The sequence below is a fragment of the Parasteatoda tepidariorum genome, chromosome 3, assembly GCF_982258835.1.
Source record: "Parasteatoda tepidariorum strain Cologne lab strain chromosome 3, Ptep-v5.0, whole genome shotgun sequence".
Classification (NCBI taxonomy): domain Eukaryota; kingdom Metazoa; phylum Arthropoda; class Arachnida; order Araneae; family Theridiidae; genus Parasteatoda; species Parasteatoda tepidariorum.
Genome location: NC_141757.1, coordinates 86426361 through 86446002, shown reverse-complemented (window position 1 = coordinate 86446002; position 19642 = coordinate 86426361). Strand labels below are relative to the sequence as shown.

The 19642-nt window shown below is 29.9% G+C and overlaps 1 protein-coding gene across 2 annotated transcripts in view; it reads right to left on the bottom strand.

Moving 5' to 3' along the window:
- LOC107437146 (uncharacterized) overlaps positions 1-19642 on the bottom strand; it is a 71322-nt gene that overhangs the window by 16072 nt on the left and 35608 nt on the right. The window contains exons 1-3 of one of the 2 annotated variants that reach the window (XM_016049057.4): positions 10463-10606; positions 5025-5279; positions 1257-1587 (exon numbers count right to left, since the gene is read on the bottom strand). In XM_016049057.4, coding sequence (XP_015904543.3) covers positions 1257-1587; positions 5025-5263 — 570 coding nt within the window. In that variant the 5' untranslated portion in view covers positions 5264-5279; positions 10463-10606. Of the gene's footprint in view, positions 1-1256; positions 1588-5024; positions 5280-10462; positions 10607-19642 lie in introns of those variants that run through there. The other variant, XM_016049056.5, reaches the window with a different exon arrangement.

Genomic DNA, 19642 nt, shown 5'->3' with positions numbered 1-19642 from the left:
GCAAAATATATCATTGCAATAGAGTGAGAAGCATAAAAAAAATCAAATTGAAAGTAAAACATGCCAAACAAGAAACACAAAAATATAAAATAAAACAAAATTCAAGAATAATACAGAATAAAACACGAACTGTAACATATAAAACACGTAGCGAATTCGTGCTGCAGCATTAAAGTATAAAACAGTAACGCAGCAATGATTATGAGCACATTATTTGCTGTCTTACATCTTAGGGCGAATACGCATAAATATTGAGTCAACACTTGTGATTGAGACTATTCTTTAGTCTGAATCAACTGGTTAGTGATAAAAGACAAAGCTCCAAGGAAAAACATTTCTTGTTGAATAAATGAGATATTGTAAGCCCGCATGTGCGTGCAAACGTGTACATTAATCGCTCAAAGTTTACTCTAGTAAATTAGTAAATTAAACAAACAATAACACATTCATTCAAAAGCACATGCAATTACCTTTGCTAAGAATTTCGCAAATATACCAGAAACCTGAATTATCGAAATATGGGAGGCATTTTTTTTTTTCCTTTTCCTGTGATGTTTTAATGACATAAAATTTTCGGTCCAAATAAATACTATGATCACGACAAATGAACACTCAATGCCTTATGTCTCTCAACCCTTTATTTTTATTTTATTATTTTATTACTATAATTATTTTTTATCTGTTATGTAATTTTCGTAATTATTATTTTTTTTTAATTTTATTTCGATGCTTTAATTTTTTTTATTGACTTATTACTTTTTTACTATTTTTTTATTAATTATTATTAATTATTTTTTTAGTTACATTTGATTCTATATAAAGCCGATACAAAGTAAGACAGCATCCGTTTAAACAGTTAGAAATTTAGGGTTGTGGTGAAAAATATCGCTCAGGCTTGCAGTAACCCTAACACGGAGACAAGTGAAACAGTATTAGCGTGCAAATTAAATGATATTAAACTTAATTACACCATAATATTGTTGAAAATACGATGCTGTTCAATACCCTATGAAAGTTGCTGTAAACTTTACGGTATTATGGATTGAGTTGCAGATATTACGGTTCAAAATTGAATTGATTTTTCTGCGAATGCAATTTAGTATAAATTTTAAATGGATTAAATTAAATGGATTTTCAGAAGCAAACAATCATCCTCATTCATTTTATCAGGAAAAATTAACCACCCTACTCACTAATGTCTATTTCAGTAAAAACAATGATATTTAGGCCAAATTATTGTAAGATTCAAAACTAACCATGCTGACTGGCCTGGAGTTTCCGTCCACTCTTTCTACTCCATGCCTTGAAGCGTTACCACGAAGATGTTCCATTCCTCTGGGTGCTGGAACATACCCTTGATGGAATGATTCCGGCTGGTCAGATGGTCCTCGCTTGATGGGACCCCTGTCCTGGTGCACTTGCAACTGAAGTGGCACGCGATTTGCCGGTTTCGGTGGAGAATCATACTGCTGCCTCATACCACAATGGTTGGTTGAATTTCCGTTATGATTGAGAGGATCCTCTGTCCAAGCACTTCTTGTCTGTTGATGATTTGTTACAGCAGGAGGATACCTTTGAGGCAGGGGCCTGAATAAAAATTTATGTACTTTTATTCACATAAAGCACATTATAATCATTAAAAAAACAACTCATTATGATACATTAAAATATAAAATTAGGTCTTTTGTTTTTCATTGTAAACAGCAAGTGGTCGCTAGCGGCAACCACGTAGTCCGCCTGCAGCATTACTCTGAGTTGTCTTTGTTAGTATTCTAAATGCAAATTGGATGATTAGAAATCTCTTCTGATGCTCGCCAGTGGTAGTCAATACGTCCACCCAAACCAACTCACCATTTCACAGCTCCACATAGCTGCTCACCTTCATGGATTCAAAAAAAGCGGAATCGGCTATGATGCGCTAAACACATGGTGGTAAATCACAGAAGCGTGTTACTTTGCAAAACTGCCAATTTATTTTAGTAACCCTAGTTACCCCGATCGCAGAAGAATATCGAAATCTTTTCTTTCTTTCCGTTTTTCTATTCATTTCTTTAAAAACACATCTTCCAAATTTTAACTTCACGGAGAGAGTAGGAAAATTAGTGATATAAGTGATCGAATAAATTAGTGAAGAGGCCTTTGCCAGAATTTGAGGAAGGTGAGTGAGCCCTTATCAGAATTTCAGTAATTTAGCGAACATTTTTCAAGATGTTGAGAAGAAACATTATTTTAAAACTGAATCATCTAAACTGGAACGACAAAGAACCAGAAATATCTGTGATATATGGATGAAAAATTATTTTTAAATGACGCATTATAGATGACAAACAACTATTTTTTACTTTCAAAATTTTTCTGTACAGTTGCTTGTTTGATTTTATATGGATCATTTACCAGAAAGTGGGACATTAATGCCATATGCCTGCATTTAATCAATTTTTCTTATAATAACTCTTTTTTCTTGTTTCAAAAAATTGCTAAAGCCTACCAATTACACATTTTAAAAGCAGTTAACTAATTATACGATAAATATTATAACGAAGTGGATGTGTAAAATGTCACTTCTGTTACCTATACCTACCCTTATGGTCATATATTCGTTTCAATGCAATTATAAGGCACAAAAAATATATATTGTGGATATTTTTGTAGCAAAATATTAAGGTTACTATAAATTAATGTTTTTTCCTTTAACCGTTTTATATTTTCACTATTCAACAGAAAAATAATGTCCCTTAGTTTACTAGTCACAACTAACCCAATCAAAAATGTATCAATCAAAAATATACAATCAAAAATGTATCAATTAAAATTTCCTTTTTTCAAAAAATATTAATCCAATTTTGCTAAAATTTTAGAATTTAGATTTTAAAATTACATAGTCAAAAATTACATAAAAATTTATATGACTTATAATTTGAAAATTTTTAACCATTGTTAAAATAAATAATTATAATAAAATGATTTTTACATAGTATTATCTTTAGTTGAACGAGTTATATAATTGCGTACTAAAATTATTTGATTATAGATTTAAAAAAATTAATTAACATTAAAGAGCCTTAACTTTCGACCGTTGTTCTGCCTCATTTTTTGGGACTATATTTTCAAGTTTGCTGCTATCCCCATATTTTAAAGGACAAACATCGAACAAAAAACATGTTTATTCAGAGGAAAACATTTCTGTTTCTTATTCCTTGACTTATTGTCTAAAATGTAAAATATCGTTTGCACAAATATTTTATCATATTTATAGTTAGAACCATAAAGACGGCAACTTAGTACATGAAAATCCAACCATTATATCAAAAGTTATTCAGCTGTTCTATTATTTTAATTTGTTTCATTTATGTTGTATGTGAGCTTGTATGTATGCACGATAATGCTTCCCATAATGATTCTTTTTGCATAGATTTTTAGAAATCATTTAGAAAATAAGGCAAAAAAATTAAGTAAAAATAAAGTTTAAAAAAATAACAGGTTTTTATACTTTGTTCAAGCATTTTTGAAATTAGAAAGAGCGAAATGATTAAAAACATTCTCTGAAGCCTGTATATTTAAGATTGAAACTTGAACATGGTTCCTCGCTTAAAAATTCATCCCAGTCTCACAAGCAAACTGGTTTTAAATTATTTTAATCACTTCTTTTTTTCCCCATAATCTCATGACATTAAAGATGAGGTTTTGAAGACATTTTCGTTCACTTAATCATACAATTTTATCACTTAAATATCAATATAAAACCTTTCACGCATGTAGTTTTATTACTTTAATTTTCACATTTATTCTAAGAATGTATATTCTATACTCTTTCTACTTTCCCATCTCAACAGCTTTCGGTGAGATTTGGTTTTCTCTACAGTAAAGTTCCACGTCGATTTCTCCCGAGATTTCCTTTTCCGGTTTTTTATTTTTGAATTTTTCAGATCTTCCTAAACCTGATCCAGTTATCTCAGCTTTGGTCTTTCTCTTTTCCAATTGTACAATTTTCCTTTCAGGATTTTAGGCATGTTTGTTTCCTTCATTCTTTCGACACTGTAGAGTTCGGCACCACAGAGGGAATACTATACTCACCCTTCAGATACAATTTAAAAAAAAAAACTAAGAAGAGTTGTTCCGGCTGGCGCGTGATGTCAGTTGAATTGTGTTGCTTAAGTGATTATTTTTTCTATTTCATGTTAATTGTTGGATTGTTTTATTTTCAAAATAAAATATGTGTTGTCCAAGCTTGTTTTAATCTTAAGAACACATAGAAACAAATATAACATCCTACAGATCCTATCGACTATATTCTTTTACATTTGATAAATCTTATGTTTTTCCCTGTAACTAAATTTTTTATGTCATGGTGTATTTTTTTCTCCATATGTTAATTTAATTAATGGTTCCATAAATTCTTATAGTCATAGGCGTAGCGTGAGGGGTGGGGTGTAAAAAACTGATAGCTTATTTTAAGCTTTATGAATATATGCATATTTATTTCTTCTATGTATTTCTATCTATATAAAAAGGCATGTATAAAACTCAGAATAAACGAAGTTTCTTAAAAACAAAAAGTGTGCCCGTCTCACTCTACGCCTATTTTTCTAGTTATTCCACATTCAAAATATCTTTCTATATTTTCAGCTTTGTTGGATAAAATCGAAGTTTCAGATCCAAGTGTTATTTTTGGCTTTATTAATTTTTTTTTAAAATATCTGAATTTAACATTTTTTTTTGTTAATTATTTTACTTTTTAGTTACCTAATAATTGCAAATACTGTCTTATTTCCATATTGTATAAGTTTATTTAAGCAGTCACGAATTTCGCATGCATTGTTTATTCGTTACCGAGATTAGTGAAGCTACTTAAAAATGCATCTTAAGGGCGGTCATTATTTAATGCCACGTATCACTAAATTTATTCAGCATTGTCATGTTTTTAATCTATCATTAAAACACTGAATTCAAGAAAGTTATTTATTGATATATGTTTTTTTGTAAGCTAAAGAGCATTGTATTAATGAGAAATTCTGTATGCTCACCTTGGCAAACTGTTGTACTTGACCTGCTGTACATGTAGGTTTTTATCTTGCTTTTCTGGTGATTTATTTACAGGTTGCGAGAGAGAATGTCGACTTCTGACTGCATCGTAATAAGATGGAGGTGTCTTGGCCGTTGCAGGTCGTTGGCGGCCATCCAGCGACAGCATACTACCTGTTCTGGAAGGGCTGTTCGACCATTCATGCTCCTGACTTTGAGACACCATAACTGCAGTGGCCATCAACAGAAATGGTTTGCTGCAATTTCAAAATATATTATTAGTAACCATCGATAAAAAGTAAGTCATTAAAAATCATTGCTTACCACTATTGATTACCATTGCTATATTATAAAGCATGATATTGGGGATGTTAATTTACTTAAAATTGAAGGACTCGTTAAAATTGTCGCTCAACTTTTTCTTCACACATTTCACACTTTCTCCTCTCATTCATGGTTACCTCTATTTAAAACAAGGGCACCACAAAGAAGTCTCGATAAACTATGGAGTACATCTCCAGCTTGTTTCTGCTGGAGGTGTACTACACTGCCAACAGAAACAAGCAGTATGCTCTGTAAAAACAAGTAGGAGGTCTGCTAGTTTCAATATAAAGTAGAGAAGACGTGAAAAAAGCATGAAAATAAAAGTAACTTTATTTATTCAGAAGTTATTGAGCCACTAGTCAAACATGGCATTCGAATGTATTGTAAGACCATATTGTGAAATTTAACCATAAACTAAACTTCAGTGGATAAACAAACTTCTAGTAATCTAGTAGTCCTATGAAGTATCTAGTAAGCAAAGCAATATCGCGAAAAGAAAAAAAAAATTAACTTTTCAAAGTGCTCAAAACGATGTATTGAGTAAAATATACAATGATTGAAATGAAAGCTAACTTTGAAGTTATGACAATTTCATCGGAAATTAGGTATTAGTTGGGGGGGAGAGAGAGACAAAATTTAAATTTCATTCTTCGATTAAACTTATCAATGTTCGTAAAACTTGACACTTAGTTGAACTTGCATGCAACGTGGTATTTAGGACTAAATGTTTTTCACTTAAAGTAAGAATTTAGCTACATAAATTAGAAAATTAATCAAATGTTTACACTTAATTGGACCATAAAAATATTTTTGAGTACGATGTTTGTGTAAAACAGCTAATGTCCCTTTAACTAGAAAAATATGACTGCTACTAATGCATAGTTTCAGAATCCTTGTCAAAAATGAATTTTAAAAAAACTGTATGCACATTAAGGGACACATTTTATTATTTAAATCATTCGTAAACAAAATAACCACCGAAATCTTACGAATCACAAAAGAGTAAGACGGCACAGAAAATATCAGAATCTGTGTTGGATAGCTGGAAGAAACAGAGAGAAGTCGAAAGCATATCATCAAAAAAGCCACCTTGTTTCCTCGGGTAATAACTAGCTTTAATATTTTTAATCCCACTTGTCTCGCTAGTGATTCGAAAGATTACGATTTGCATTTTTTTATCATCCTCGCTGATATATTGATTTACGAGGCTTAATGTTTTTAGTTTTCTTACTTCATTTCTGAGAAAGATTCTAAAACTATATGTTACGTGTAGCCATTGCAGAATCCCCCATTATCCCCATAATCGAATCATGCATCCTGTAATCGAATATTTATATTTTGCATCTTCTCAACCATAATAAAACAATCATAACTTTAAGTACAAAGTCTTACTCTTAAACTTAGACATTTAAACTATATGTTTTAAAACCAAATTTAAACTGCTTTAAAAACGCTTTTAAAAGTTATGAAATTAAATTCTTAATATCAGACAGAGATATGCAAACGAAGTTAAAATTTAGCCCTTCTGGATTCGCGCCATATTAAATATGTAATTATTTATTTATTAAAAACATACGATATATAAATTTTAAAATTTGTAATTTATATGTACTCCTAAAACAAACTAACAACCCTCAAACTAACATAATTTATTATTTAAGTATGAAATACAATTAATTTAAAATTATTCCGAAAACGCAGGAGGGAAACATTAGCTTATGTAAACAAATCTACGATGGTTCATTTTTAGCAGCCTCTGCCATATTTAAAAAGCAAAATATTCTGCAAACATATAAAATAATAATAAAATACATCAGTATAAGAATATTTTTATTAATACCTCAATATTAATGCAATATTTGGGAGCACTAACTATCTATGTACTTAAAATGTAAGATCAATAACCTAGAAAGGAATAGACATTTAAAAAAAGATGTCATAAAATTACGTATTTTAATACCTCGAGTGTAGACTTGATGTCAACAGCTGCTATTATGGTTTTATAAAAAGCAATTCAAACATCTGCTACCTGATTTTGTGGACGCTTCCGTATTAGAGAAATGAGAACGGGTTGTTCGTTTACTCCCACGAATTCTGATTAAAGATATGTGACAGCTGAATTACTTTTCTGTCACCAAAAAACATTTTTCAATTCACCATTTCACTAATTTCAAAGACTCAGTAGCAAGTATCACAGTGTTCTGCACATGCTCATTGATATATAATTCAATTATTAAGGGGCTATCCATAAATATTGTGCTTTTTTATTCAATATTTTTGAACTCTATCCCCCTCCCTTTGCAATATTGCATATACATTGCAACTCAAAAACAAAGCACTAAGTTGTAGATCATATTTTAGATCCTATTTTCAAGCTTTGTTTTGGTGGAATTTGTGAGCAAGAAATACTAATGATCACATATATATTTATTTTATATGAAGTAAGATGAACTCAGCAACAAAAAACATTATTAATATACAGTGAGTAAAATAAAAAAAATGGGACCATCCAGAATTACTTTTGACCTAAGGGTCGGATCTTCACGTTCTAGAACTGAATCTTAATGGTTCGAAGGGGTAACCTCAAATATGCAGACGATATTTTAAGTTACAAAATTAGACTTTCTTAACAAGCATATCTTTTTTATGATGGATTCGAATCAGGGGTCTGTCCAGGCCGAATTTACTACCGTTTAGCGGTACCTTCACACATTCAACTTTAGGACCCAAATTACTTTTTTCTAAAATTTTACTTTTGTATCCCTTAAGAAACGATAAATCCATATTTTTACCTTATTTTTGTGTTGATTTTTTAATATAATTTTTAATTTTTCACAAATTATGTCTAAATTTTCACAAAATAGGTACCTCTCAGAAAAATAGACAAACCCCTGCGAATATCTGACTCACAAAATGTAGGGAGTAGCCGTGATCTGGGAAATATGGTCCCACAGTTCGGTCAGGAGAGGGATCCAAAGTTTGATATGGTTTGGTCAGAAATCCTAATCCATCATTAAAGAAAAATGCATGTTTATTCAGAGAAAGTACGCTTTTGGGTCAGATTTTGTAACCTAAAATATCATCTGCACTAATTAATTAGCATATTTAAAGTCAACCCTTCGAACAATTGAGTCCTAGAACGTTAGGAATCGATAATTAGACCAAAAGTCATTCAGGATGGTCTTTTTTTCCACACTATATAATACTATAGTAGTATATTAATGTAAAAGCGCAATTGTAAATAGCAGTATATTTAGAATTTTGAATTTGAAATCGAAATTTGTGTTTTTCTTAAAATTTTATCTTAAAATCTTAACGTCACGCTTTTTGTTGCCTCTCCTCAGCTAGTTAATAAAAAACTGTCACTATGTAATGAATTTCCTCTCCAAGAGAGACATCATTTCTGAACAATCTCTAAGTTAAAAACTTAGAGAATGTAATCTTCACTCGTCGAAAAATGTCGTTAGTAATCATTAGTTTTGACGAGGAACACATTAAGTCTTAAGATCAAGTATAGACATTTTATCATACAAGACGAAAGTATTAACGTAATCAATAACATAGGTTAATGATTGATCTTGCTATCTATTTAAATAAATTATCTCTAACAATTATGCCTGCCTCAGATTCTTGCAAAATGTTGAATATTGTTTTGAATTTCCCCTTGTTATAACAATATTTTGGTTTAATTATTACTTTTCTTATGTAGCAATTCTTTCAAAATTTATAGTTTAGTAATCCACGTTAAGGTTATTTTAAAAAAAAAAAATTTCGTGGGCTTAGACTATTTTTAAAAATATTTTGGTTCATTATTATATATTTTTACTATTTATTATAAATAAACATTAACTGCATTTGAAATTTTGATGCAATCTCGCCTATTCCCAAGCTGTTGCTTTTAAATAATCTTGAGATTTTCAATAAGTTTAGTCATTTACAATTTCATCAAATTTTCAAAATGATATAACGCATAAAAAAACGTATTTTTTAATCTGTATATCGATCATAACTTAAAATTCTTTTAAATATCTTAATAACAACAAAGAAGTTTTTATAAAAATAAAAAGAGTTTGTGAGATAATTACTTTAACTAGTTTGCTCGTAACATTAAGTAGAACTTCATTAAGTAATAACTAGTTTAATTTAGATCACATACTTTTCATTCTTAAAAATAAAATTAGCTTGTTTAAATCTTAATATCTATATAATGAGCAATCTGATATTCTTATCCCTGAAAATCAAACTATCATGAGATGCATATGTTATTAGTTTAAACTTTAAGATACAATAACAAGCAAGTAGTTTTATTTAAGTAATTTTACGTTAGCTATCGTTACTCTAGTAATTTTACGATACGTTAAAAAAATATCAATTTTGCTATTTTATTAAATTTCTTATTGATATACTTCAATTACAAAACAAAGTATTATATATATATATATATATATATATATATATATATATATATATATATATATATATATATATATATATATATTAGTATTTAAAAAAAGAGAGAGAGAGGTTATGGTGACAAACCAGTTTAAAAACTCAACTGGAACTCATTAACTCCACCTCCTTTCAGTTCAAAAACTATTATAAATGAGATCAGAATTTTTCACAATCAATCCAGTAAAATCTTGTAAATAAAGCGAAATTAATAACCAAATTAAGTGTTCATGTTCAAATATTTCAAATGCAAATATTTATTCTGAGTTATTCATGCCCACAGTATTCGTTGGTAGTTTAATAAAAAAAAAAAAAAAAACGAGCGTCTTCTTATATTTACAGAAATTAAGGAAAACTTAAAGTTAACTTTAAATAAATTAATAAAAAAAAATTACCAAATTATTAAACGAAAAAAAATTTTCGTTTTTTTTTTTTTTTTTTTTTTTTTTTTTTTTTTTAAGGAAAACGACTTTATTATTAAAACATAAATAAATAAATAAATTAAAAAAAACATTTATATCAGTGAACATTGATCCGAATTCTACAAACATGTAAACATGTTAAACAATTTCCGAGTTTAAAACACCGTAATATTTCAAGGTTCAGTCCAGTTAGCGACCGGCAACATTAAATAAACAATGAAACAGGAAGGAAAAAAAATACTTACGAAACTAACAGACAGCGGCGAAAAGACGAACATAAAAAATATAAATAAAGCGGCTTTCATTTCATTTATTTTCATCATTACTTCATATTAATGGCAACCGGTAGAACGTCGTCCTCTGGCGACAACTGGCGAAGAATTGTGAGCAGCTTTTGACTCGCTTTACACGCAAATTAGAACAGCACCTGTCTATACATCCAACAAGGGTTCCAAGGCTGAATACCAACACGAACTACAAATATATTCGACACAGGCTGCTGTCACGATCTTGAGGCAGTGTCTTCTTTTTTTAATGTTATTATTTACCTCGTTCTTTTTCATGCCATGCCGCAGTAATCGCCAAAGAACACTTCTATTGCGAGCAATATTTTTTTTTCAACCTCTAAAGATGAAAGTTGTTATTATTTCTGGATAATCTACGTGTTTCGTCCACCAGGTCAAGGCGAAGGCAAGATTGTAATTGTTTAATATGACAATAGCTGCCTTTCTTTGAGCGTTCGAAATTCATTTTTTTCTAATAACTGTTTACGAACTGGTGTTATAAGTTCATAAAGACAATATAAAAGTAAACACCGGTTCAAAAGTTTCAAAAAATGTATTATTATTATTAAATAAATCAGATCCATATAGATTCCCCCCTCTGAAATGATTTTCGACTTTTAAGCTGTACTTACCACACTGAGAAAAAAAGTATGATCAAAAGTATTAGAATATAATACAATTTAAGGTATTTCTGGCTTCCATGGGACACCAAAAAAGTTCGCTAGTTTTCACCGAAGCACTTTTATAATGATTTTAGTTAAATTAGCTATAAAACATAGCTTGCATATATGTGAGGAAACTTTTAAATTTGGTAAAATGTGGAAATTTTTTCATGATACCTTAGAGCGTGGCATAAAAACCTGTCATTAGCTTAAATTTCTTTTTTAGTTTTGTATTTTTTATTGAATGTGTGGGTAATATGAACTACAGTTTTGAAAACCAGAATTTCCGTTACCCGTTAGCAACTGAACAGAAAAAAATTTCTATAATTTTTTTCTCCTTGCAGTTATAGGTAGTTCACGATTGCTTTTCCAAAAAGCAGTAACCAACTGGTAACTTTTAATTATAACAATAACTTGTTACTTTGAACAACTAGACGTGGAGTATCTAACATTGTTGAACGGAGAAAATAGTTTAACCCTTTAATGGTCCATTTATTTCTGGTAAAGGTAAATTAAAGTATTTTTGGAATTGAAATTGATATAAGAAAAAAAAACTTATTCAGCTTGTAAGAAATTAATCTAAATTTTAAAGTATATTTACCATGACCTATTAGGAGCTTATTGACTTTTATTTTTCGTTTCTTATAAAATATATTTTAGAAATGCTACAAACTTCAAAAGGAATTATGTATTTTATAACTTTTATACATTTTCTTAAACTAACAAATGGTTACCAATTTTATTCAAACGCACTTCAAGAAAGCTGGAGTTATTAACAAATGGAAACCTCTGGACTTTAAAAATTGGTGGTAAGTATACTTACCACGGCCTTTGGAAGGGTAAAAATTGGTGGTAAGTATACTTACCACAGCCTTTGGAAGGGTAAAAATTGGTTGTAAGTATACATACCACGGCCTTTGGAGGGGTAAAAATTGGTGGTAAGTATACTTGCCACGGCCTTCGGAAGGATAAAAATTGGTAAGTATACTTACCACAGTCTTTGGAAGGGTTAAACGAGGTGTTCTACTCTTACTAAATACAAACTATTTCATACTTTTTGATTCTAAATCATTTCTAACAGTCAGACCAAATTAAGCATACGCTAGATGCAATGTCGTGACTGCAATATTAAACAACATTAACTGGCATAATAAACTAGAAATTGGAATCAAAATTAGGTATAGGATGGAACAAATGGATGGGCGAACTTTGTGGGTGTGAGAGGAGAATAACCTTATACTAAGACAGGAAGCTAAAAAGATTTTTAAGCAATCCAAATCGAATTTTTCAAGGAAATAAAAATGAGTTACACCCTATTCTTTCACAATGGATCTATCCAATATTCACTAGGCGTTTTGAAGTAAAAAAGAAAGAATAAAAATCAATTTTGACGACTTCTTTCATTCATTTTTAGAAAATTAATGTTATATGTGGGAATCATACACAGATATGCAAATTTTTATTGTTTAAGTACGAAAGATTTATTTTACAATATTTCTTTAATATTTTTGAGACGACAGTATGTCTTGATTATTTTAGAAGCGTTTTTGACAGACATAAGGTCTACATGAGACACCTGATTATTCGAAATTCTATTTACTGACAGCTTATTTTTGGAGCATTCTTACAATTTGGAAGTTAACATATTTGAAGATGTTGCTCGGCGCCTTAGAAAATTAATCATTCGTCTTAGAATTTTATTCATCTCATTCATTAGTTAATTCTTCTTCTTATAAAATTAATACAGTCATAGGAATCTTTTATTTATCCGTTGTAGTTATGTAATTTTTTATTGTTTAAATAAAATTAATTTTATTATCTTAATTATTTATTCTGTAATGATTTTGGAACGACGCTATTTTTTATTAATTTAAAAACGATTGTGACACATGTTTATAGTAAACACCCAATTTTCCGACATACGATTAACTGAAACTCGATGCTCAGTAAGAAAAACGGAAAAAATCAATTAGTTTTGCTGTTTTATCACTCTTAGAAAATTAATATATTTGATGTTAATAAGCTGCAAATATGTAAACTTTTATAGTTTAAATACAAAAAGATTTCTTTATTGCTTATTTATGTTCTCTTTTATAATTTTCAGGCAAATAATATTTCTTTTTACAATTTTTTAAATACTTGTGTTAGTTTTGACTAATTTTGACTGGCGAGTGTAGCAAAATCCAGTGTCATGTAAAAACACGTTTTGCTGTATCCGGCCAGCTTGAGCATAAACATATCTAAGAAATGTGAGACAATGAGAGATTTCTGCATGTTTAATTTAATTTAATTTAATTTAATTTAATTTAATTTAATTTTATAACCGGCGTTGAATAGCCGACTTGATTCTAAGTTTATGACTATCTATGTTCAACTCCGTAGCCTTGTAGTTTTGAACATAACCCAAAGGACAAGGAAACTCCTAAATCAAGCATTGAGACAAACCAGCCTTGTTGGAGAACATTGTGATGGAACTATCCCGCATTTGTGTTACATGTAGAGAAAAAAACTGAAAACTTCCCCTTGGTTCGCCCGACGGCAAGGGGATTCTAACCCATGATCCACATAGATAGATTCAATCAGACGAGAAATTTGGTAACTAACATCGAGGATTCGAGCTTTGTTTACTCACTTCCTGCCGAGCGCCTATAAAATGCAATTAAATACATGACAATAACTTTTTCGTAGCAATAAGCTACGTATATATTCCAATTTTGCATATGCTTACATTCAATTAAACTTTCAGTATGAAGAGTAGAAGGTTTTAAGTAACAGTTCTATGAATTTAGACTTAATAACTTTTTCGCAGCAATAAGCTACTATGCAATAAAGCACATGTTTACATTCAATTAAATGCTACTTACACAGTAAAGAGCTTAGTGGTAGAAGGTTCTAAGCAAACAATCCGATGAATTCAGAAACATCAACTTTACAAAATACGGAACTGTTTGCAAAATGCATTTTCTCATTAAAAGCAGTCTGATGATATTTAATTACCTGACAAAATAATATTAAATTTTAGATATGTACAATGCGCATAGAAAGGGGACCACCCAGAATAACTTTTGATCTAATGATCGGATTTTTACGTTCTGGGATTCAATCTTAATGGTTCGAGGAGGTGACCTCAAATATGCTAATTAATAAGTGCAGACGATATTTTAAGCTACGAAATCAGACACAAAAACGTACTTTCTCTGAATAAACACACTTTTTTTTCGACGGATTCGTCTGACCAAGATAATGGGAGTAGCCGCAATTTTGGAAACCCAATAGTTTGGTCAGGAGAGCTCTTCAAAGTTTGGACACCTCAAAATTAATTTTATTTTTTTCATATTTCATGATATCTCAAGAACTTCGAACAAAATTGGTCAAATGGTTCCTGAGAAATCAAATCTTAAGTATCTGACTTTTTTGAAATTCCATTTCTCAGAAACTGTTCAACTATTTCGTTTAAATTTTGTATTTTGCCATGTAAAATTACATACTTTTAAATGATGTAAAAAATTTTATACTTTACAATTCAAAATTTTTTCGACCATTCTTAAATAAAATGATAAAAAATAATAAATATTTGCTAAAAGTTATTTTTTGCATGAAATCACCTTTGGATAAACGAGCTTTATAATTGTGTGCAAAAATTTTCCAATTTACTTAAAAATTTCTCGAGATATAGGGAAATACGCAAATTGTAAAATTAGCATTAGGAGTCCAAACTTGGGATTACCCTTCTGACCAAACTATTGGGACAATTTATCCCAGATTGCAGCTACCCCCTCTATTTTGGACGTCAGAAATTCGAATTTGTCTGAAAAAAAGGTGTGTTTATTCAGAGAAAGTACGTTTTTGTGTCTGATTTCTTAACTTAAAATATCGTCTGCACTTATTAATTAACTTATTTGAGTTCAACCCCTCGAGCCATTAAGATTGAGTCCTGGAACGTGAAAATCCGAACCTTAGATAAAAAGTTATTCAGAGAAGTCCGTTTCTCTTTTTGGAGCACTGTACATCTAATCAGAACTTTTTCTAAACAAATAACTTTACAATTTTAACAATCACTTTAGTGCCTTTTGCTCTTTCTGGAACAGTAACTTTTCCTTGTCTCCTCTTTTAAGACTTTCATAACATACGCTCACGAAAAAAAGAAGCAAGAGAAATCAGTAGCCAAAATATTTCAAGCAGCGACGTAAGTGAATTATTAACATAATTTGTATCAATATAATATAAGAAAGAAGATATTATAACAAGATTGCAAATATCGAAGATATGTTTAGAATCTTTTAGAAGATTAAACCAGTCGTGATCCATCTTTAAATTAATCCTCTGACTTAAATAAAGTATGAAAGATGAATAAGTTATGAATATCTAAATCAAAGTGGCAGCGAAAATAAGAAAGTAGTAGTGCGTAAATATCTAAATTCCTCAGCTCGGATCGGAGTAACTAAAGTCGACGATCACGTAAGAAATCAATATCAGTGACTTGCCAATCAGAAAAATCTTGGGTTTAAAATTGTGGTTGAATCGATACTGATAGTAATGATAACAACTATTTCCTAAGTAACAAAATTTTTGAGATGTAACAAAGCTAAATCATTTAAGCTCTGGAATCATATATCATACCGTCCCATTCATTAAACACATGACTGGATTTTCGGCGATCTATACCTAGAATTTGGATAAACCGCAAACCCTACTTCTTTCTTATCAAATAAATGATTACAGGGTGTTCTGAAATTCGACCCAACAATTGTATGGTAAAAGACATCAAGAGATGAAAATTTACTTCACAAAAAAGACATCAAGAGATGAATAAAACATGGAGTCGCAAACCAAATTGAGAAAGTGAAAATTTACTATATAGAACATGGAGTCGCAAACCAAATTGAGAAAGTGAAAATTTACTATATAGAACATGGAGTCGCAAACCAAATTGAGAAAGTGAAAATTTACTATCAAGAACATGGAGTCGCAAACCAAATTGAGAAAGTGAAAATTTACTATATAGAACATGGAGTCGCAAACCAAATTGAGAAAGTGAAAATTTACTATATAGAACATGGAGTCGCAAACCAAATTGAGAAAGTGAAAATTTACTATATAGAACATGGAGTAGCAAACCAAATTGAGAAAGTGAAAATTTACTATATAGAACATGGAGTCGCAAACCAAATTGAGAAAGTGAAAATTTACTATATAGAACATGGAGTCGCAAACCAAATTGAGAAAGTGAAAATTTACTATATAGAACATGGAGTAGCAAACCAAATTGAGAAAGTGAAAATTTACTATATAGAACATGGAGTCGCAAACCAAATTGAGAAAGTGAAAATTTACTATATAGAACATGGAGTCGCAAACCAAATTGAGAAAGTGAAAATTTACTATATAGAACATGGAGTAGCAAACCAAATTGAGAAAGTGAAAATTTACTATATAGAACATGGAGTCGCAAACCAAATTGAGAAAGTGAAAATTTACTATATAGAACATGGAGTAGCAAACCAAATTGAGAAAGTGAAAATTTACTATATAGAACATGGAGTAGCAAACCAAATTGAGAAAGTGAAAATTTACTATATAGAACATGGAGTCGCAAACCAAATTGAGAAAGTGAAAATTTACTATATAGAACATGGAGTCGCAATTCAAATTGAGAGAGAGAAAATTTACTATATAGAACATGGAGTCGCAAACCAAATTGAGAAAGTGAAAATTTACTATATAGAACATGGAGTAGCAAACCAAATTGAGAAAGTGAAAATTTACTATATAGAACATGGAGTCGCAAACCAAATTGAGAAAGTGAAAATTTACTATATAGAACATGGAGTAGCAAACCAAATTGAGAAAGTGAAAATTTACTATATAGAACATGGAGTAGCAAACCAAATTGAGAAAGTGAAAATTTACTATATAGAACATGGAGTCGCAAACCAAATTGAGAAAGTGAAAATTTACTATATAGAACATGGAGTCGCAATTCAAATTGAGAGAGAGAAAATTTACTGTATAGAACATGGAGTCGCAAACCAAATTGAGAAAGTGAAAATTTACTATATAGAACATGGAGTCGCAATTCAAATTGAGAAAGTGAAAATTTACTATATAGAACATGGAGTAGCAAACCAAATTGAGAAAGTGAAAATTTACTATATAGAACATGGAGTAGCAAACCAAATTGAGAAAGTGAAAATTTACTATATAGAACATGGAGTAGCAAACCAAATTGAGAAAGTGAAAATTTACTATATAGAACATGGAGTCGCAAACCAAATTGAGAAAGTGAAAATTTACTATATAGAACATGGAGTAGCAAACCAAATTGAGAAAGTGAAAATTTACTATATAGAACATGGAGTCGCAAACCAAATTGAGAAAGTGAAAATTTACTATATAGAACATGGAGTCGCAAACCAAATTGAGAAAGTGAAAATTTACTATATAGAACATGGAGTCGCAAACCAAATTGAGAAAGTGAAAATTTACTATATAGAACATGGAGTCGCAATTCAAATTGAGAGAGAGAAAATTTACTGTATAGAACATGGAGTCGCAAACCAAATTGAGAAAGTGAAAATCGCGGAAAACGCATCCAGGTTCTGAATGTCACAGCACGGATTGTCGTCGCTTCAGCAGACGCCAAAAGCACATCTAGTACCTTTCAGTGAAACTGGGAATCGTTTTTGCATCGTTGTAGACCGTGCAATGACCGTCAATGGATGTAATTCAAACAAATGCTGTAATAATAAATCAAATAAATCTTTTTGTTGCTAGCAAGTTAGTAAATTTTTTTCAGCGTGATATCGAGACGTGCATAGGTATTTTGCAATTTTCATCGTCTAAACTTTGTTTGCTGCCCTTTGTTCTGTGATAAGTTTTCGTTCCCTTTATGCCGTTTAACACCCTCCTGAATTTGTCGATTGAATTTTTAAACGTTCTATATAAAGATAGCATCTATAGATAAGTGTGTTATCCTGCTTTGAAGTTTCTACCACAGATCACAGAACTTGAACCCCATACCATATCATTATTGAAGCAAACTAATTGCCATCAGTCTTTCAATTCGCGGAAAAATGATGTTTCAATATGTAGGCATAGCTTAACAAACATAGAAAACGAAAAACATATTTAATAACTCGATGCTAAATCATTTAACCTCTCGCTCATTTTTTTGCAACCTCTTTAAAAAAAAAATTCTAAGTAATTTAACAATTTTTTTAAATTTTCAATGAAATAAATGCTTAACATAGTTTTGTTTATGTAATATTATAGCTCAAGTGCATGACTTTAAACATTAATTATGTTTAAATCCTATTTTTATTTTAAGATAAAAAAATGTGAGCGAAATTTGAAAATTGCAATATAAAAGCACTCATTTTAGATCCTCCGGAATTTCATTTTTTTTAATTCCTGCATATTCCTTTATTTTACACTAAATAAGTAAATCTACTCTTTTTATAAAATTGATAAATAAAAAAAATGAAGATTCGAAATGATAGGATATGCATTTATTTACTTATTCTATGTTTTCTATTATTACTGTTCAAATCAACAATTATTTTCAGTAGCTAATGTATCAACTTTTATACACAATACTCCTTTTCATAACATTCCACAAATATTTTGCACTCCTTGACTCACAAAGACGAGATTCTACATGTAAAAAAAAAGATAAATAATAACATAAGGAGACGAAGAAATTATTACAATAATGTAAACAACATGTTTCACATCTATTTTCTCCAACGACTATTTCTTCCCCGAGTTTTTGGATGAAAAAAGTCTTTGATTTATTGAGTCATCGAAACGCTAAACATAGAGAGAGAGAAAAAAAACACTGAAATATGTATAAAACTTGATTTTCAGATCAATATTTTTAAAATACACGACAATAAGCCAAGCATTTATAATTAAGATAGTTTTGTTTTGTTTTTCTAAAAAATTAAGTTCGGTTTCCAAACTAATTATATATCATTGGCCCATATTTCCCGGTTGCAAACTAGTCTATTTAATAAAATGTTTCTAAAAATATCAAATTCTCATGAACTTGGAATAATTCTTTTCCACAACTTTTAATATCTACAGCACTAATTAAAGCTAGAACGCAAATATAATAGTTCGATTTTTTCCATCCAATTTCAATTTAATAGTTATATTTATTAGGAAATAATGATTTTAGAAGTCATAAATTTATTTTTAAAAGATTAATGTAATGGATATGTACTATTTTATAATAAAACCAGAATGTTTGTATCAGAATTTCATACAACATAAGGAAATTCTACAAAAGATGTAGACAAAATTTTCAGAAGCTTCGGCAATGTACTGAATAAGATTTGATAAAAGTAATCCCGTTCACCAAAGTAAAAGTAAGTAATGGTAAAGGGATTTTTCCTTAAAATAATTTTCGGTCTAAACATAAAATTAGAACTATAAAATGAAAATCTATTAAATCATTCACTGGTTGAATCAGAGTCTT